The sequence below is a fragment of the Oryzias melastigma genome, linkage group LG17, assembly GCF_002922805.2.
Source record: "Oryzias melastigma strain HK-1 linkage group LG17, ASM292280v2, whole genome shotgun sequence".
Taxonomy (NCBI): domain Eukaryota; kingdom Metazoa; phylum Chordata; class Actinopteri; order Beloniformes; family Adrianichthyidae; genus Oryzias; species Oryzias melastigma.
In genome coordinates, this window is record NC_050528.1 from 2,328,791 (window position 1) to 2,347,802 (window position 19,012).

At 52.8% G+C, this 19,012-nt stretch overlaps 3 protein-coding genes across 4 annotated transcripts in view; 1 reads left to right on the forward strand and 2 right to left on the reverse strand.

Moving 5' to 3' along the window:
- The window catches only part of ube2m (ubiquitin conjugating enzyme E2 M), a 5,201-nt gene extending 817 nt beyond the window's left edge, over nucleotides 1-4,384 (forward strand). Inside the window, exons 2-6 of the mRNA XM_024262196.1 lie at nucleotides 415-509; nucleotides 1,347-1,385; nucleotides 1,454-1,557; nucleotides 1,630-1,693; nucleotides 3,510-4,384. Of these exons, the coding sequence (XP_024117964.1) occupies nucleotides 415-509; nucleotides 1,347-1,385; nucleotides 1,454-1,557; nucleotides 1,630-1,693; nucleotides 3,510-3,650 (443 nt within the window). The 3' untranslated portion in view covers nucleotides 3,651-4,384. The remainder of the gene's footprint in view (nucleotides 1-414; nucleotides 510-1,346; nucleotides 1,386-1,453; nucleotides 1,558-1,629; nucleotides 1,694-3,509) is intronic.
- Nucleotides 4,385-8,742: 4,358 nt separating this feature from the next.
- On the reverse strand, nucleotides 8,743-14,606 carry LOC112139407 (E3 ubiquitin-protein ligase TRIM7). 2 transcript variants are annotated; one of them, XM_036216535.1, is made up of 14 exons: nucleotides 14,583-14,606; nucleotides 14,150-14,465; nucleotides 12,483-12,604; nucleotides 11,945-12,409; nucleotides 11,776-11,880; nucleotides 11,614-11,709; nucleotides 11,307-11,540; nucleotides 11,044-11,239; nucleotides 10,890-10,979; nucleotides 10,745-10,771; nucleotides 10,648-10,674; nucleotides 10,376-10,551; nucleotides 10,140-10,295; nucleotides 8,743-9,289 (listed from the first exon to the last, which is right to left on the reverse strand). In XM_036216535.1, the coding sequence occupies exons 3-14, from the start codon at nucleotides 12,588-12,590 to the stop codon at nucleotides 9,080-9,082; spliced, it is 1,890 nt and encodes a 629-aa protein (XP_036072428.1). In that variant the 5' UTR covers nucleotides 12,591-12,604; nucleotides 14,150-14,465; nucleotides 14,583-14,606; the 3' UTR covers nucleotides 8,743-9,079. The 2 variants fall into 2 exon arrangements, with proteins under 2 accessions (XP_036072428.1, XP_024117959.1); XM_024262191.2 differs by lacking the exon at nucleotides 14,583-14,606 and having other exon boundaries at nucleotides 14,150-14,569.
- A 1,753-nt stretch (nucleotides 14,607-16,359) lies between these two features.
- utp18 (UTP18 small subunit processome component) overlaps nucleotides 16,360-19,012 on the reverse strand; it is an 8,099-nt gene continuing 5,446 nt past the window's right edge. Inside the window, exons 2-13 of the mRNA XM_024262192.2 lie at nucleotides 18,814-18,938; nucleotides 18,649-18,744; nucleotides 18,509-18,570; nucleotides 18,355-18,446; nucleotides 18,161-18,286; nucleotides 17,871-18,045; nucleotides 17,698-17,798; nucleotides 17,453-17,543; nucleotides 17,252-17,375; nucleotides 16,826-17,000; nucleotides 16,614-16,756; nucleotides 16,360-16,540 (exon numbers count right to left, since the gene is read on the reverse strand). Coding sequence (XP_024117960.1) covers nucleotides 16,516-16,540; nucleotides 16,614-16,756; nucleotides 16,826-17,000; nucleotides 17,252-17,375; nucleotides 17,453-17,543; nucleotides 17,698-17,798; nucleotides 17,871-18,045; nucleotides 18,161-18,286; nucleotides 18,355-18,446; nucleotides 18,509-18,570; nucleotides 18,649-18,744; nucleotides 18,814-18,938 — 1,335 coding nt within the window. The 3' untranslated portion in view covers nucleotides 16,360-16,515. The remainder of the gene's footprint in view (nucleotides 16,541-16,613; nucleotides 16,757-16,825; nucleotides 17,001-17,251; nucleotides 17,376-17,452; nucleotides 17,544-17,697; nucleotides 17,799-17,870; nucleotides 18,046-18,160; nucleotides 18,287-18,354; nucleotides 18,447-18,508; nucleotides 18,571-18,648; nucleotides 18,745-18,813; nucleotides 18,939-19,012) is intronic.

Here is a 19,012-nt window from a genome sequence, read left to right on the forward strand (position 1 = left end):
CAAGCTGTGTGCTTGTCCCAGACTAATGGGGGGCTCAGGTGATGGTGGGTTAACTATCCACTGATTGCTTTTAGTCCAATCTCAAATGCCATTCCCACAGGGGGCGGAGCCTAAATGCAGACAGACTCTGTCCTGGTTAAGGCTGGGGTGTCCTTACATGATGTCATGAGGCAGGATTATATATCAGGTGGTACATGGGGGTCCTTGGCTGAGAACGCCAGCAATGCTCCAGGTGTGTGCTCCTAATGATGTCCTGGAGCCACTGCTGCACAGGTGCGTGCTCCAGGTACTGTCCTGCAGACGCACAGGCCCCGTGTTCAGGCCCCGTGTTCAGGCCCCGTGTTCAGGCCCCGTGTTCAGGTGCGGTCCTGTGATGGCGAGCAGGATCCTGAATGACAGGTGTTTGTGTTGCAGACATCAATGAGCTGAACCTGCCAAAGACGTGTGAGATCAGCTTCCCCGACGATGACGACCTCCTCAACTTCAGACTCATCATCTCTCCAGATGAGGTGCGTGTTCGATTCCCGGCAGCGCTCTGCACAGGCTCACGTCTACGCTCAGCTGTGGGGGTGGGAGGTCATGTGACCACAGGTGGACATCAAGCATTCGGGGCCTCCGTGTGCCTGCTGGGCTCTGAATTCTTTCAATGAGCAGCAGTTAACCTGGATTTTCAGAATAAAAGCGCGGTATCTTCTGGGTTTAAATATTGTGGGTGGAGACAGGAAACAGGAAGTAGTTCTGCTGCAGCCTGAGTTCATGGTTGTGTCCGAATTCCCTCCTAATAACTAGTGCGTTTGCTATTTTTAGTGCTGTCTGAATCTACTAATTCCAAAATCGAGTGCACTCGAAATTTCCCAGAAGTCTTTGCGAAAAACTAGCTTACATTGATGGTTATATTAGTGAATATAGACCACAATGCATTGCGGTCGAACAATTATGAACAAAGAAAATGTGTTTAAATGTAATATTTGAATAAACATCCACATTTTCACCATCAGAACACAGTGGAGTCATTAATAAACGTCATGAAATGTTTGTATTTATTCAATTTTCGCTTCATGAAATCGGTGACGCCATATCTGGTCTGCAGACCGGCAGAAACCGATCCGGTCGCAGGTTAAACCCAGTCCTGATGGATAGTTCTGTGGTGTCGGTCCGGTGAGCTCGAGGCTCGGGCCCATACCATCAGTCCTCCCTCACCGTGCTTCATGGTTTTTATCCTTTTTGAGTGCAGCGCTGTAAGTGGTCACTTTAGCTTTGGCCACACCCACAACGATGTTGAAGCCTTGAGGTCTAAAGGCGTGGGGGGGGGCAGTGCTCTTAAGCTGACTGTGTTTCTGTCTCAGGGTTTCTACAAAGGAGGGAAGTTCGTCTTCAGCTTTAAGGTAGGCTTACCTGACATTTGGCCCCGCCCCTTCTCTTCCTGCAGACATCTTAAGAGCTTGTGTTTCAGGTAGGACAGGGTTACCCCCATGACCCCCCCAAAGTGAAGTGTGAGACTATGGTGTATCACCCCAACATTGACCTGGAAGGAAACGTCTGTCTAAACATCCTCAGGTCAGTTCTTCAGAACCGAGGCCCGGTCGGGTCGGGGTTCTGGAGGGTCACCTGTGCTCTTCTGCTCCACAGAGAGGACTGGAAGCCAGTGCTGACGATAAACTCCATCATCTACGGCCTGCAGTATCTGTTTCTAGTAAGTTCACACGGTCACATGACTAGAGTGGGAGGGGCAGGTGTGTTTGTGGGTCAACCAGGCTAGTTTAGTCAGTTCTAAGAGAGGCCCGGCAGACGGTTCTGTTTGGAACCAGTCTGATCTCCCATAGGCCTGGTATCTAATCATTTCCAGAAACGATTGGATTCTGAGTTTTTTCTATTCTTTCAATTGAATTCAGAGTTATACAATTTTTTCAATAATCTAATATTTGATTTAAATATATTTATATTAATCTGATTAATTTCTTACACTGTAAAATGTATCAGTTTGAGTCAGTAATGAGATTGGATTCTCTAACAGAGAATTGTTCTGCTTCTCCTGGAGGACGTTTCAGTTTGGCCAGTAGGTGGCGATCCCGCTATAGCATTACACCTTATTCCAGAAGAAGAAGAAGAAGGAAAAAAAAACGTGTTTTAGACCACAGATGGTCACTTTAGAAATATTTCCTTAAAGGCCTCGTGCGGTGAAAATCGTGGTTTTTCTTAAACTGCAATAAAACATTAGTATTTACGTCACAAATGAACCCCGTATAATTATTGTGTCACCCGCGGCCCCGTGCACTCTCTTCAAGCGTTCAAAGATAGCGCGGTCGCTCAGATTTTGGGCAGCCACCGATAAGTAGGTCATGGGTCGTGTGACGTCACGGGCAAGGGCGGCCGAGAGGGCGGCAGACCCGGACGGGGGGGCTCCGTCCGCCTCGGCCCTGGAGGAGGACGACAAAGGACGCTCCGCGGCAGCGGCGGCGCCTTTCCTTTTCCGGTAATGATCCTTCCGCAGGTTCACCTACGGAAACCTTGTTACACTTTTACTTCCTCTAAATAGTCAAGTTTGATCGTCTTCTCGGCGCCATCGCTGTATGAGCTTTCACCGTCGTCATCCGAAGCCCCTGTATCCTCAGATGAGGAAACCTCCGGTTCAAACTGGTAGGGCTGTACACCCTCCGAACCCTGTGTCGTTAAATTTCCCGTGTTTGATGAAGGCTCATCACCTTCATCCAAAGAATTATCCGCTAAATCGTGGTCTACGTCGCTTCTCGAACCGTCCGCCATTGTTGTTTACACTCTGGGATCCCTGAAGTGACGTCACGCGCAGCCCCCGCCCATCACCACCTATCACCCAAATTTAAAGCTGTGCACGACCATAAAATGATCAATAAAATCGCGCTGGATCATTTAAGTGAATATTTTTATCAGATTCGTTTTCCAAGTTCCATTGACTTTCTAAATTGTTTTAAAAATTTGCCACTGCACGAGGCCTTTAAGAGAGTTTGGAAAACTCCTATGATGTCCTTTTACTTAGAATGTATGTTTAGGTCGATCGAGCGTTAGCATTAGCCCTCCTATGGGAAATCCCATTATACGTTAGCATCAAGCTAGCAGACTTTCTTTTGCTTTATGTGCTAAATTGATCCATATTTTTATGGATCGATTATTGATCTGTTAAGCTTAAATCGATTCAAATGGATTCATCGATTTTATCAACCCAGCCCTACTCTGCAACCCGCTTTCCTTCTGAAGGTTCTGGAAGTTCTTTAAAGAAACGCAGCGAAGGCTGGAAGTCATTTCTGACCCGGGTTCCTGATCCTAGAACCTTAGAGGAAACCAGAACTCCGGCCTACAGTTTAGACCCCGGTTCTAGAAGGTTCAAGTCTCCATCAAAGACAGTTCTGGTTTCTCCCTGGTAGACTGGAGGCCAGACAGACCCATCAAGCACCGGTTCTGTTTGGGCTCTGAATCCTGATGAACCTCCGGCACCGCCGTCTCCTGGGACTGACCCGTGTCTCGTCTGGTTTCAGGAGCCGAACCCGGAGGACCCGCTGAACAAGGAGGCGGCGGAGGTCCTGCAGACGAACCGGCGGCTCTTTGAGCAGAACGTCCACCGCTCCCTGAGGGGGGGCTACGTGGGCGCCACCTACTTTGAGAGATGTCTGAAATAGCTCGGCGTCCCGGCACCACCGCCCCCCTCCCTCACACACCTGTCCTGCTGGGGCCGCAGCAGAAGAAAGAAGCTCCGCCCCCTCCTCTCACATTCTTTTATGTCCAGCTGTTTTTATGGAAGGTGGGGGGGTCAGCGCGACACTGGTGAGGAGGAGGAGGAGGAGGAAGATTTCTGGATTCTTTTTGTTTTTTTATTTAGCGGCTGACATTCAGACACGCCCCCTTCCTGTTCCCGCCTCCTTTCTTTGGTCCATAGGCCAGCAGCAAACTCCAGACCCCCCCACCCCGCCTGAACAGGTGGGGGGAGAAAAGATCCACCTTAAATTTGGGTAGGGGGTCAGGGAGGGGGTGGAGCTGCCTCAAAGAGGGAGGGGTTACACAGTTCAGTTCTTCAAAGGGGGAGGGGCTAAGTTTGAATGAACATGCCTTAAAATGACGCTGACATCAACAGCTGCTGGTACGGGGCGGGTCTTGATCTTCGTGGGAGGGGCTTACGTGTCTTGAAGACGGCCGCGCCTGTTTGGAGTTTGCTGCTAAAACATGGAGCGCCGATGGGCGGGGCTTGTTTGGGTCGGGACTTTTGCGTTTGAGTGGGAGGAGCATTTTATTTTCATTTGGGGGTTCTGTTGGGGGGAGTCAGAAAGGGGAGGAGTTAAACATTCTTGTGTATATGAAACCCAGCTGTTCACATCGACTGCAATATGATTTATGTTAAATAAAATATGAACTTGAAGCTTCCGTGTGACACGCCCACATGTGTAGACGGACACGCCCACATGTGTAGACGGACACGCCCACATGTGCAGACGACACGCCTGAAGCTGCCGTCATGTGATGAACCCTCATGTGAAGGTTTGACGTCTTACCGGGATTCTTACTGTCTGAATCGACGATGATGCAGCTGCTTCTGTTAAGCCCCGCCCCCACCAGCAGTTCTCAAAGCAGCTTTCCACTCATCAGAATTCTTCCTGTGGGGGGGGGGGGTCCTCTGAGCCCTGTAGCCTCATCACCCTAGACCTCTCCCCCCGCATGACCTCCTGACGCTTCATGAGCGTTGATGTTCTTCAGAAACAATAGCTTCAACTCCATCCGCCCACAAACACGTTCACGCCGCTGCAGATCCCGTGTGGGCTTCAGCGTCTTTCCAAAGGACGCTTCAACACAAGAATTGAACCTGCAATCTTCTGATCAGAGGTCGGACGCTCCACCTCAGCAGGTTTCCTGGAACCTCTGGTTGAAGCAGGAATCTTCAACTAAAAGTCAAAGAGGTCCAGTTAGGGGAATGTCTTGAAGTTAAAGTCTGGAGAGATAACTGAATATTCAGTGTAGTTATTTTGAAGTAGCCAAGGATTGAAGGCAGATCTGCAACTTTATTACTGAGAGATTATTGCAAACATTCGAGAATCTGTCACATGTCATGCAGAGCGGTTTGAAAACTCCAGATGTGGAGGAACAGCAGCTTCCTCACGGATCGTTTCTACCTAGAGAAACTCCAAACATGAATGTGTCCAGACATGACGAGTCCATAGTGAGTCAGGGTTCAGATCCTAACCCAGATTCTGGGTCCGAATGACCCAACATCTGAGTCAGGATCTGGACCGCGGTCCGCCAGTCAGTGACCCCTGGCCTAAAGCCTTCTCCATCACAGCAGGATTTTAGTTTCCAGAACCCAAACTTCAGCCCATTCTGGGTCTAACCCTTGTGCTGTCCTAGACCTTCTTCTTTTCCTTTGGGCTTTTCCCTTCAGGGGTCGCCACAGCGAATCAGTTTCCTCCATCTAAGCCTGTCTTCAGCATCCTCCACTCTAACACCAGCCACCTTCATGTCTTCATTCACTGCATCCATAAACCTCCTCTTTGGTCTTCCTCTAGACCTCTTTCCTGGCAGCTCTAGACTCAGCATCCTTCTACCAATATATTCACTGTCTCTCCTCTGAACATGTCCAAACCATCTCAGTCTGGCCTCTCTGACTTTATCTCCAAAACCTCTAACATGTGCTGTCCCTCTGATGTATTCATTCCTGATCCTATCCATCCTGGTCACTCCCAAAGAGAACCTCAGCATCTTCATCTCTGCTACCTCCAGCTCTGCTTCCTGTCTTTTCTTCAGTCCCACTGTTTCTAGTCCAAACAACATGGCTGGTCTCACCACAGTCTTGTACACCTTTCCTTTCATTTGTGCTGAAACTCTTCTGTCACACATCACACCTGACACTTTTCTCCACCCATTCCAACCTGCTTGCACTCTCCTCTTCACTTCTTTTCCACACTCTCCATTACTCTGTACTGTTGACCCTAAATACTTAAACTCCTCCACCTTCTTTATCTCTTCTCCCTGTAACCTCACTCTTCCACTCTGGTTCCTCTCATTCACACACATGTACTCTGTCTTACTGCGGCTAACCTTCATTCCTCTCCTTTCCAGGGCAAACCTCCACCTCTCTAACTCCACCTCCACCTGTTCCCTGCTCTCACTACAAATCACAATATCATCTGCAAACATCATAGTCCATGGTGATTCCTGTCTAACCTCATCCGTCAGTCTGTCCATCACCATTGCAAACAGGAAGGGGCTCAGAGCTGATCCCTGATGTAATCCCACCTCCACCTTGAACTCCTCTGTCACCCCTACAGCACACCTCACCACTGTCTTACAGCCCTCATACATGTCCTGCACTGCTCGGACATACTTCTCTGTCACTCCAGACTTCCTCATACAATACCATAGTTCCTCTCTGGGCACTCTGTCATAAGCTTTCTCCAGATCTACAAAGACACAGTGGAGCTCTCTCTGACCTTCTCTGTACTTCTCTATCAACATCCTCAAAGCAAATGTTGCATCTGTAGTGCTCTTTCTTGGCATGAAACCATACTGCTGCTCACAAATGTTCACTTCTGCTCTTAGTCTGGCTTCCACTACTCTTTCCCACACCTTCATTGTATGGCTCATCAGCTTTATTCCTCTGTAGTTACCACAACTCTGCACATCTCCCTTATTCTTAAAAATGGGCACCATCACACTTCTCCTCCATTCCTCAGGCATCTTCTCACCACCTAAGATCCTGTTGAACAACCCGGTCAAAAACTCCACTGCCATCTCTCCTAGACACTTCCATACCTCCACAGGTATATCATCAGGACCAAGAGCCTTTCCACTCTTCATCCTCTTCAAAGCCCCTCTCACTTCACCTTTACTAATCTTTCTTACTTCCTGCTCCACAACCGTCACCTCTTCTACTCTTTGTTCTCTCTCATTCTCTTCATTCATCAACTCTTCAAAGTATTCTTTCCATCTTTCCATTACACCACTGACACCTGTCACCACATTACCATTCCTATCCTTGATCACCCTAACCTGCTGCATGTCCTTCCCATCTCGATCTCTCTGCCTTGCTAATCTGTACAGGTCAGTCTCTCCCTCCTTACTACCCAACCTAGCATACAAGTCATCATAAGCTCTTTGTTTGGCCTTTGACACCTCTACTTTCACCTTACGCTGCATCTCCCTGTACTCCTGTCTACTCTCCTCAGTCCTCTCAGTGTCCCACTTCTTCTTAGCTAGTCTCTTACTCCGTATACACTCCTGCACCTCCTCATTCCACCACCAAGTCTCCTTATCAACTCTCTTTCCTGATGACACACCAAGTACACTCCTACCTGTCTCCCTGATCACATTAGCTGTAGTTATCCAGTCATCTGGGAGTACCTCCTGACCACCCAGAGCCTGTTTCAACTGTTTCTTAAAAGTCATGCAACAATCTTCTTTTTTCAGCTTCCACCAGTTTGTCCTCTTCTCTGCCTTTGCCCTCTCTTTCTTCATCTTCTTCACCACCAGAGTCATTCTACACACCACCATCCTGTGCTGTCTGGAAACACTCTCACCAACCACTACTTTACAGTCACTGATCTCCTTCAGATTACACCGTCTACACAAGATGTAGTCTATCTGTGTGCTTCTACCTCCACTCTTATAGGTCACTCTATGTTCCTGTCTCTTCTCAAAGAATGTATTCACTATCGCCATTTCCATCTTTTTTGCAAAATCAACCACCATCTGTCCTTCTACATTCCTCTCCTGGATACCAAACCTGCCCATCACCTCCTCATCACCTCGGTTTCCTGCACCAACATGACCATTGAAATCTGCACCAATGACAACTCTCTCATTTCCAGGGATGCTCATCATCACTTCATCAAGATCCAACCAGAACTTCTCCTTCTCTTCCAGCTCACATCCTACCTGTGGGGCATACCCACTAACAACATTGAACATGACACCCTCCATTTCTATCTTCAGACTCATCACTCTATCTGACACTCTTTTTACCTCCACAACACTCCTAACAAACTCCTCCTTTAGGATAACTCCTACTCCATTTCTCTTCCCATCTCCACCATGATAGAACAACTTGAACCCTGCTCCTAAACTTCTAGCCTTGCTACCTTTCCACCTGGTCTCCTGGACACACAGTATGTCTACCTTTCTCCTCTGCATCATGTCCACTAACTCTCTACCCTTTCCTGTCATAGTTCCAACATTCAAAGTCCCAACTCTCAGTCCAACACTAGTGACTTTCCTCTTCTCTCTCTCCCTACGAACCCGCCTTCCTCCTCTCCTTCTTCCACCAACAGTAGTCCAATTTCCACCGGCACCCTGTCGGTGAACAGCACCGATGGCGGTCGTTGTTAACCCGGGCCTCGACCGATCCGGTATGGATTTCGTAGGTCTGATTCGCATATTTGATTTGGCAAGATTTTACGTCGGATGCCCTTCCTGACACAATCCTCTGTATTTATCCGGGCTTGGGACCGGCACAATGAGACCCTGGCTTGGGCCCCCTCGTGGCTACATTTTTGTGCTGTCCTAGACCTGTTTAAATTAAAGTGGGGTCATCTGGACCCCTCAAGACGGTACACTGAACTTTTTTCTCAATGATTTTTTTTTAATCTTCACCGGCGTCCGTGGCAGATGAAATCCTGTCCAACTCTGTCATGGGAGGGATCACACATTAATATATGGGTGGGGTCATCTGGACCCCACAAGAGAGCATTAGGCTTAAAAACCCAAACATGAGGACGGAGCCTCCAGGAGCTGAATCAGAAAGCATTTAATAGTTTAATGACCTGAAGATACAGAGTTACACAAATACATAAACCCAGATAAAAACGGTTCTGGTTCCTCGTCTGTGCTCTGACTGCACCAGCTCTCTGGTTCGGTTCGATTCTGGTTCTCTCTGAGCTGCATCATCGTTCTTCATCAGACAGAATGAAAGCAAAAGGTTCATGCAAATTCAGTTTTAGTCTGGGGGTGTGTTCCCGAGCAGGAGTTAATCATCAGCATCACTCAAGCAGACAGTCCCTCTGATGTCCGAGCTCCGCCCCCTTAACGTGCTCATCCTGGTCGTGGCGCCATGGTCCGGACCTGGTGGTCAGGCCAGGTGGTGCTGCGTGGTCATGAGGATCAGAGGAACCTCTTTGTCTCCAGTTCCCAGCAGCGGGAACATCCTGTCGGTGAACTCCACGTTTCCATGGAAACTGTAGATCTCTGAGCCTGACTTCACATTGTAGAAGGTCACCTGAGCCTCCTCCACGTCCAGGAACACGCCCACCTGCCGCAGCTTGGGGTGGTGACTTTTCACCTGTGGAGGAACGATCTTTCAATGAAGGAAGATATAAAGTGAAGCCCAGGATCCTGACATCTATGGTGGAAGCATGATATTCTCCTTCACATGTGACCAACATGTGACACAAACATGGGACCTAAAGATGTAGCCTAAACATGTAGCCGAACCACGAACTAAACATGTAATCTGAACATGTAATCTAACCATGACCTAATCATGACCTAAACATGACCTAAACATGTAATCTAAACATGTAACCTAATCATGACCTAAACACGACCCAAACATGTAACCTAATCATGACCTAAACACGACCCAAACATGTAATCTAAACATGTAACCTAATCATGACCTAAACACGACCCAAACATGTAACCTAATCATGACCTAAACATGACCTAAACATGTAATCTAAACATGACCCAAGCATGTGACCCAAACGTGTAACCTAACCACGACCTAAATCTGGGCTGGTTCAGGGTCCGTCTGAGGGTCTTCCCGCCCGGTCTCTCTAAAAGGGAATCTGACCACAGAGAAAAAAAGATGGCGCTCGAAAATTAATAGCGGGAAGTCCCCCCCGCCAAAAAAAAGCTAGCCGATTTTTTTCTCAGTAACAAAGAAAAAATAGCATTTCTCCAGGTGTAAACGGGTGCAGTCATACAAATTTAAAGACTTCTTAATATTGACTTAAAAGAATGGAAACGATGGTTCAAAAAGAGTTTCTAAAAGATCATTTTTGAAAGAGTTTCCTGAAGTTTAGGAAATTTCCGCTTCCAGCTAGAGATTGTTTCTGGTGCCATCTTGCATGTGACCGGAACCTCGTCTTTCTCCGAGGCTGCGGGACAGTTTGGGTGTCTGAGCGTACTTTGGTCAGGGGGGGCGCTGTGAGGGCGCGCAGCTGGTTCCCGCTCCACCAGAGGGCGTAGTAGCCGTTGGCAGGGCTCATGTCAAACAGGCCTTTCCTCTGAGCCGACTCGCTGACCACGCCCAGTTTCCAGTCCTTGTTCTCGCCCACAAACACCTTCAAGACAAAGAGCAGGGTCAAACGTCACGTCCCGGTCCTGGACCTGCCCCCCCCTCCCCGGAGGGTGCCGGTCTGACCTCCCAGTAGTGTCGGCCGGAGCTGTAGCCCTCCTTGGCGAGGACGCAGGACCACACGTCGAACCGGTGCTGGCTGTTCCGGAAGAACTGCAGCTTCTCGCCACGCTTTACCTGCTTCCGGTCCTCAGACAGGATCAGGAACGGGTACGCCGTCACCGGGTTCAGCGTCACGTCCTCTGGGGATCATAGCACAATGTCAGACCAGAACTGGATGAACGCTGGGGTCTGAGCTCAGAACCCACAGGGGCCCTGCAGAACCCTCCAGGTCTTACCCATGTACGCGCGAGCCTTCTTGTGTCCTGAAAGAGAAAACGGATTTTAGCTCAGAACCAGAACACCAGGAGAACCGGCTTTGAGAGCGGTCTGTACCTGACACCTGTTTGAGCCTCTTGACATCTGAGGACACAGAGACCGACAGTGAGCACCTGGACCTCCACAAAGCCCCGAGATCCTCCTATCAGAACCCTGAACCCGACCTCCAGCCCAGCAGGGGGCAGAGCATGATCTTCCTCACCTTTCAGTGACCACTGGCTCTTCCTCAGACTGGCCGTGCTCCCTCTGAGGCTCATCATGCTCTCGGCCGCCATCAGGTCCCCTGGAGAAACTGAACAGGGAGTCACAGGTGCTATAGAGGAGCGTGCACGTGCAACCGCATGTCTTAAACTCACAGGAGCCTCTGGAGTCTCTGGAACTCCTGGAGCTGCTGGGAAGACCGTCGCCCATCTGGATCTCCTCCAGCTTCTCCTTCACCTCCACCAGGCCGCTCTTCACCTCCTCCAACGGGAAGTGGAGGGAGAATTCTCCGTCCTCCTCCTCCTCGTCCGCTTGCTCCTCCCCTAGAGGAGCTGTGGCTTCTTCAAAACTCTGCAAGAAGTCGAGATGTTTCCAGCGGCTCCAGAGAGCCCCGCCTCCTCCACCTGCTGCTGCTCACCTGCAGGAAGCGGATGTGGTCTTGACTGCTGGCCTGGACCTCCAGCTCGGCCCGTTTCTCATTCAGCTGACGAAGCTCCGCCTCCAGACGGCTGACCAGCCTCTCCCCCTTGGACACCAGAGGGTCCAGCTGGCTCTCCATCCGGCCCACCACCTGCATCCGTATCCGGTCCAGCGCTGCCGTCACCTGGTCCAGCAGGTTCTCCACCTCGCTGCGCTCCCGGCCCGTGTAGCTCTGAGGAACAGCACCAGAACAGACGTGAGGACGTGTGACCTGACCACAAACCTGCACACGGGGCGCCTCAGACCTGGACACCCTCCAGCCTCCTCTTTACGTCGCCCACGCGGCCCTCCTTCTCCCGGATGCGGTTCAGCATCTCCTGCTCCGTCCGAGCCATGTGTTTCTGGAGACAGTGGAAGGGTGACCACCTGCACCGCCGCAGCGACCCCGCAGCGCCCGTCCTTTCTACCTGTTTGCTGAGCCGCTCCGTCTGGACCGAGACAGTTTTGTGGGTCCGGTGTTCCTCCAGAACGCAGATGGCACAGATGCAGCGATTGCACGTCCGGCAGTACACCTGGACACACAAATTGGTCAGCAGGAATCCACCACAGCCACCAAAGTTCTGCACTTCCCTCTACCTCCAGCAGGCGGTGGTGCATGGAGCAGGTGCGACCCCTCAAGGCCTCCTGGGGGTCCATGAGGGGGTGCTTGGAGTAAAACGGCGTAGTGAGGTGCGGCTGCGCGTGTTCGTTGCAGTAGGAGGCGGTGCAGGTGAGGCAGGACCTGACTGCAGGACGCTTTATGCCCGTGCACACGTCACACCACACCACCTCACCGCCCACGGTTGCCACCTTCTCACATTCCGGCGGCGGTGACAGAAATGGGTTGGTGCTTCTGCTGTCCTCTGCCATCTTCATAGCAACAGATAAACTGTTCCTGAGCGGTGGCGGGAGCCCGGCGGCGCTGTAGTGCGCCTCTTTGTATTTGTCTGCGATGAGCGCAAAGACTTTGTTGATGCTGAGCAGTGGGCGCTCGTCAAACTGACGCTTGCACAGCGGACACGTGCACACCTGGCTGGACGCCCAGTAGCCACCAATGCAGGCCTGCAACACACAAGCACATCTCAGCTGAACAGCGCTCCCACAGGCCTGTCGGGGCGCTGCAGGCACCACTTACCTGGCAGAAGTTGTGACCACAGGGAGTGGAAACCGGGTCGGTGAAGAGGTCCAGGCAGATGGAGCAGGTCAGCTCCTGCTCGGAAAAGAGTTCTGGAGCCTCCGCCATGGTTCTAAGTCCGGCTAAAAAACAAAGAACCGAAGCCAGAACATGAGGAGCAGACGGAAGAGCAGACGCTGATGCAGACAGAAGGACAGACACAGACGGAGAAGCAGACGCAGGAGCAGATGCAGGCACGACAGAGGGGCAGATGCAAGAGGAGACACAGACGTAGGGGCAGACGGAGGAGCAGACGCAGGGACAGACGCAGACGCAGGGACAGACGCAGACGTAGGGGCAGACGCAGACGTAGGGGCAGACGGAGGAGCAGACGGGTAGAAGGAGAAGCAGACGCAGGGACAGACGCAGACGCAGGGACAGACGCAGACGTAGGGGCAGACGGAGGAGCAGACGGGTAGAAGGAGAAGCAGACGGAGGAGCAGACGCAGACACAAAGGAGGAGCTGCAGTAGTGTCTTCACAGGTGATCATCAGAGATGAGGAACACCCCCCCACCTCTAACCCTGGTGATTATCTGAAGAGAAAGTTGGATTTTTGAGGCGGTTTGGTCTGATATGGGGGGGGGGTAGGGGGGCAGAGCTCTCTGAAGTGCAGCGTGAAGGTCCCGGCTCCGGTTCATCCCGTTTCTCCGGTTCTGCTGGTCTTGGACCTTCCATCGCTCGTATCCCTCGGGACCGGCTGGTCTCTACTAGATGTTGACCTTCACTTTGACCTCGTCGTTCTCAGACGTCAGCCGTTGGTTTGGTCGGTCCCAGCGGTTGGAGAGGAGCACCAGGAACCTTCCAGCCTCACGGAGACGGGTCATCCATCGTTGAGGAAACAGCAGGACCAGTGTCTGAACCACTAAGTCTTCTGCAGAACCTCGGCGGTTCCGTCCGGACGGACGAGCAGCTTCTGCCGACGGTCCGGCAGTAGATCAGACGTTTCCTCTGAAGCACAAAAACGACCCGATTCTGGAATTCTAGACCAGCCTGGACCACATTCCTCCGGTGGAGTCTGAACTCTGGCACATTGACAGGTAAGTGTGAGTCAGCAGGAGGCGGGGCCTCTGCACCTGCTGTAAACAGGTAGGGAGGTGGGGCCAGCAGGCTCATCCGTCAGGTGGAACTTGTGTGTGCAGCATGAAAGCGGCGTGACTGGAAACGCTGGACCTCCAGATTGCAGAGTGAGGGACCCGGTTCCAGGAGAGACCTCATGACGGACTCCATGGAGGACTCCCCGGTCCTCAGAGAGGAGTCCGCCTCCCCACGCTCAGGTGAGCACGGCGTGCAGCATCAGGATCAGCAGAACGATGATCAAACTGTCCTGGAAACCCATCCTGACACCGGTTCTGGACGCGGTGGGTTCCAGTGACCCAGAACGACTGACTGGTTCTGATCCGCTACAGAGAAGACTGAGGTCCAGGTGAGTCTCTCACCGAGGGCGGGGCCAGCTGTGACTGACAGCTCTGACCTTCTTGACTGTTACATCCATAGAACGACCCCCCACCCCCGCACACACACCTGGACTGCAGGAGAAACCGGAAGTGACGTCACAACCATGACAAATACGCGCCTGAATCGCCCTTTCTATTAAAGTGAAGGAAGTTGGTATAAAACAAACACGCACCTGAACCCGGCGCGCGCGCGTTCCTCGTGTGACAGGTGAGTTCAGTTGGAGCTGATCACCTGGATCCCCGCTGCAGACGCTAGAGCAGCTCTGGTCTCCGCTCACCTGAGGACAGGTGAACTTCCGCGGGTCCTGCCGGGTCTGAGGCAGCGCAGCAGCGACCGACCTCTCCTCTACCTGCTCCCGGTTCTGCCTCCAACCTGAATCTCAGGTTTGTGCGGTCCTCAGGGCGGGTCCACAGGTGCAGGAAGCAGTCAGGTGAGTTTGGGGGCGGAGCCAGCGACTCCAAGCTGGTAACACGCCAACGGGTTTTAATCTGCCGAAGATCTGAGTCAAAGACCCGAACGGGAACGGAGGAGCCGCGGAGTCCGGAGACAGCATCCTGGAGGAGGACACGCCCCCTCACACCTGCTCACGACGAGCCGACACTCACCTGCAGCTGTTCTGAGGGGGAGGAGCTCTACTTCCAGACTCTGCTGGACCATCGACGGTAGACTCACTGAACAGGACTACTGAGAGTATTAATGTATTGCTTCCCTACTGTAATGAAGTTTGGAGAATAATTCTTTCATTTCATCCATTCCAATATTTCTCTGTGGAACTCAGCAGACGGAAGTTGGTTTGAGAAACCGAGTCCTGGCGCTCGATTCTCTCTGCTCTCATTGGTTTAGATTCATTTGAGATTTTCTTTCATCGTTTTTCTCCACATCAGCTCTGGAGATCTCTTCTCATTCTACCCTTTTTATTATTCATGTTCTCTGTGGGGCTGCACGGTGGTGCAGTGGTTAGCGCTCTCGCCTCACAGCGAGAAGGCCCCGGTTCGAATCCCGGCTGGGACCTTTCTGTGTGGAGTTTGCATGTTCTCCCCGTGCATGCGTGGGTTTTCACCGGGGACTCCGGCTTCCTCCCACCGTCCAAAAACATGCTTCATAGGTTAATTGGTGACTCTAAATTGCCCCTAGGTGTGAATGTGAGAGTGAATGTGTGTGATTGAGGCCTTGAGACAGACTGGAGACCTGTCCAGGGTGTACCCCGCCTTCGCCCTTCAGTAGCCAGGATAGGCTCCGGCACCCCCGCGACCCCGAAAGGGAAGAAGCGGTCGAGAAAATGGATGGATGTTCTCTGTGATGCTGTTTGGGGCAGTGAGATTCACGTGTTGTTCCTCTTTCTCACTCTCCTCCGGGAAGAGTGGGAGACATTTCAGATCCCGGGTGGATCATCTGTGCTCCGGCTCGTCTTGGCTGTTGGCCACACCCCCACCTGTCCTCCAGTCCTATCTGGATGAACTCTATTCAAGCATGTAGTTGTAGTTAGACAAGTTAAATCAGTCCTGGTGAATCTCCTGTCCGTCCTGGGAGAGGATCTCTCCCTCATGTGGACATCTCTGAGGTTTCTGCTTTTCTCCGGAATCTGTTTTTTTTTAGGAGTTTTTCCTCACCGGGAGGGTCTAAGGTCAGGGATAACCAGTTTATTTAGTTTTTAGCTTTTGTTTATATTTTACGACCGACCCTCTGATTCTGTCAAATTACCGTCATGAAGCCAAATCAGGGAATTATTTTCTGATGAATCTTCTTTGTTTTTTCTTAATCACCAGTCACTGCAGTCATGAACCGACCAATCAGACGCCTTAGTAAAAGCATGTGGTGCCTGCTGGTCCTGCCCCAAACATTTGATTGACAGCTTTTGCTGGTGGGGGTGTGGCCTTTTAAACGAGCTCACTCCTGATTGGGCAAGGTAGTTCCTCTGAACGTGATTGACAGACTGCAACCGATCACTGTGGAGTGGGTTCAAAATGGCGGCAGACGAACAGGAAGTGACGGGGATGGGTGTGGAGATAAGGCACTTCCTGTTTGTGACGTCACACCTGGGTTTGTCCAGTGATATACATCTGTGCTGGGAACATGGAGCTCCTCCTCTGTCCAGGGGGAGGAGCTTAGTGGAAGTCTGGTCCAAACCTCTGGAAGCTCCATCCACCCGTTTCCTGAACCGGGTCGGGTCATGGGGATGCTGGAGCCTATTCCAGCAGAAGGCAGGCTTCATCCTGGACGGTTCTGTGAGTCACAGCCAGTCGCACGCACCAGCACAGCAGCCGGGATTTGAACCTGACTATGAGGAAGGAGGGCTGACCGCTACACCACCGTAAAAGACCCAAGCGGGCCTTGAACAGCTGATCCCCAAAACTGCAGCAGGAAGTCGTTCAGAAGCCCCTCCCCCCAGAAGGATGTTTATTTGGTCAAAACTTTATTAACTGCTGACACGACAACAGAAGCAAACCAACACGTCGATTCCTATGAAGGTCAGCTGATCCTCACGCTGAAGCCCCTCCCCCGACGCTCACAGCAGAGGCTCCACCCCCTGCATGGCCCTTAGAAGTCTTTGTAATGCAGCAACCTGAACACAGACGTCAGATGCTCAGACCATGATGTCACAGCGCCACAACTCACTCTCACACCGGATGGCTGACCTGAAGAGGGGGGCGTGGCCTTTGTTGTTAGCCAATGAGAAGAAGCCGCTGTGAGGGGAGAAGTGCAGGCAGGCGGCTCGGTGCAGCAACTTCCTGTTTGCCACGGGGAAGTTGGAAAACACCGACATGCTGCGGAGGTGCACCTGTGGGGGAGGGGGAGGGGGTCAGCATCATCACCGTCATCATCCTCGCTCCTTTACTCGCCGTCTTACCAGCCGGACGGCGTCGTCCTCTTCCCGCGAGGCGATCGCCAAGATCTCTGAGGTGGGGTTGAAGGCGAGGGAGGTGGCGGCGGTCAGCAGGTTCATCACCGCCTTCAGAGGCTTGGGATTGGCTGAACTAAGACACGCCTCCTGGGAGTAGATGTTGACCACTCCTGACTGAGACCTGAAACAGGTGGACACCGTCAGCCAATCAGAGAGCCAGGAGTTCGTCCACGGGAAGCCCGGAGGCCGGTCGATGAGCCGCATTCAAACAGGAAGTCGCAGCATGGATAAACTGAACAGAAAAAACTTGATTTCCGATCAGATTCATGTACGGCGGATGACAGAAGAATTCCACGAACATGCCGCCTCCGGCGCCAACGTGAAATGTCAACGTTCCGAGCGTTCCTCCAGAACAGGAAGCGAGCGACTCACCCGCAGGCCAGGAAGCGTCCGTCTGCAGAGGCGGCGATGGACGTCCCCCTCACGCAGCCGTCATCAGCAAACCGGTTGATGCACCTGCTGCTGCGCACGTCCCACACGTACACCTCGCCATCCTCTGCACACGCCAGCAGAAGGCTTCACGCAGCCGTCACATGACCAGCTCCTGACGATGTCACGTCCTGTCCGACTCACCCGAGTTTGTGAAGAATCTGCTGCCGTCACCAGAGAAGGCCACGCCGCTGACGTTCCCGTTGATCTTCATGCTGCGGACCACCTCCATCGTCTGGAGGAAACGCAGCAACAAACGGAAAGGTTATTCCTACGACGTTGGAACACAGCGCCCCCTACAGGAGGACCGGAGCAGCGTCTGCGTTCAAACAGTAGGAGGCTTTTCAGCAGGAAAAAGGCAACGGCAGCAGCCACGGCGGCGGCGTCACCTTGAGCGTCAGCAGGTGCAGGTATCCGCCGGTCCCGGTTAGCAGCAGAGCGCCCCCGTCAGGACATACAGAGAACTCCTTCACTCTGGACTCGTTCAGACCTGAACACAAAGACCTGCATGTGGTGGTGTGCTGATGGCTTTAGGGGGTGGGGCTTGTAGGGGGGGGCTGACCTCTGACGCTGTGCACTGGCGAGACGCGGCCCTCCATCATGTCGTACACGTAGAACATGCGGTTCCTCAGGCTGGTGGCGATCACAGACTCGCCGTCCGAGCTGAAGGCGGCTCTGTGCACCGGGAAGCGCTCCAGGTGGATGCTCTGGATCTTTGGGTTACTCTTTCCATCCACCTGAGGAGGGGAGGAGCCAGCTCAGTCACATGTCCTCCTTCAGATAGACTGGAATGCCAGGAAGCGCCTCAGTAGAAGGATGTGGCGCCTGCTGTCAGTGGTGCCACCCCCTTACCTGGAAGAGTGAGATGGACTGGTCCAGGCCGGCTGTCATGACGACCTGGGCGGAGGGATGGAACTGAACGGCGGTCAGCCGGTTCTCTGAGGGGCGGGCACTGTTGGCGTGGAGACACTTCTTCATCTGGGGGGTGGGAGGGGCAGAGTCAGACTCTACCCTGCAGCACGGGGAAACGGGGGAAGGGCACCGACCTTCAGGACGCCGCTGGGGAGGCTGTCTGAGGACGCCAACAGGTTCCCAGTCTTCCTCAGCAGGTCCTCCTCCTCCTCCTCCTCCTCAGGGGCTGCAGACAGCAGAGTGAGTTTGGGGGAGGGGCAGGAACTACAGATCTCACCTTCCACTCACCTGTCTTCCTCCGGCGGCCGGGCTCCGCCCACAACGGCGTTCCCCCCATGGACTTCTGGAACCTGGGAGACAAGCACACAGGTGAGAGGTTCTGGACGCAGCGGCGAGGATCAAGCGATCACTGCGGCGTGTGCACCCACTCCTCCCTCATCCGCCGCTGCAACCGCTCCGTGGTCATGCTAGACTCCGCCCCCCCTCGGACCAGGCTCCTGCGGTAGCGATGGGTCATGTCCACCCTGCACCGAGCAAACAACTTTAGCGGCAGAAACCGGCACCGGACACACACCTGAGGATGAAGCACTCACTCCTCCACGCGCTCGTCATCCTCATCCACCCACGCTGGCGCCCTGGGCCGCCTTGGCTCCTCCCCCTCGCTCTCAGACTCCCCTTCAGGCTCAGCCTCGAGGAGGCTGGCTCCAAGCTCCTCCCCCTGATGGACACCAGACACTGTGACCATGACGGTGTTCACACCGGCACCACCGTGAAGCTGCCCCCCCCACCAAT

What these genes read in the sequence shown, in the direction of transcription:
- LOC112139407 (XM_036216535.1), bottom strand. Translation starts at nt 12,590, where the DNA reads ATGGCGGAGGCTCCAGAACTCTTTTCCGAGCAGGAGCTGACCTGCTCC. An exon ending in CGGAGCGGCTCAGCAAACAG is followed by an intron (nt 11,710 to 11,775) that starts GTAGAAAGGACG and finishes CACTGTCTCCAG; the next exon opens with AAACACATGGCTCGGACGGA. An exon ending in GGAGGCTGGAGGGTGTCCAG is followed by an intron (nt 11,541 to 11,613) that starts GTCTGAGGCGCC and finishes GCTGTTCCTCAG; the next exon opens with AGCTACACGGGCCGGGAGCG.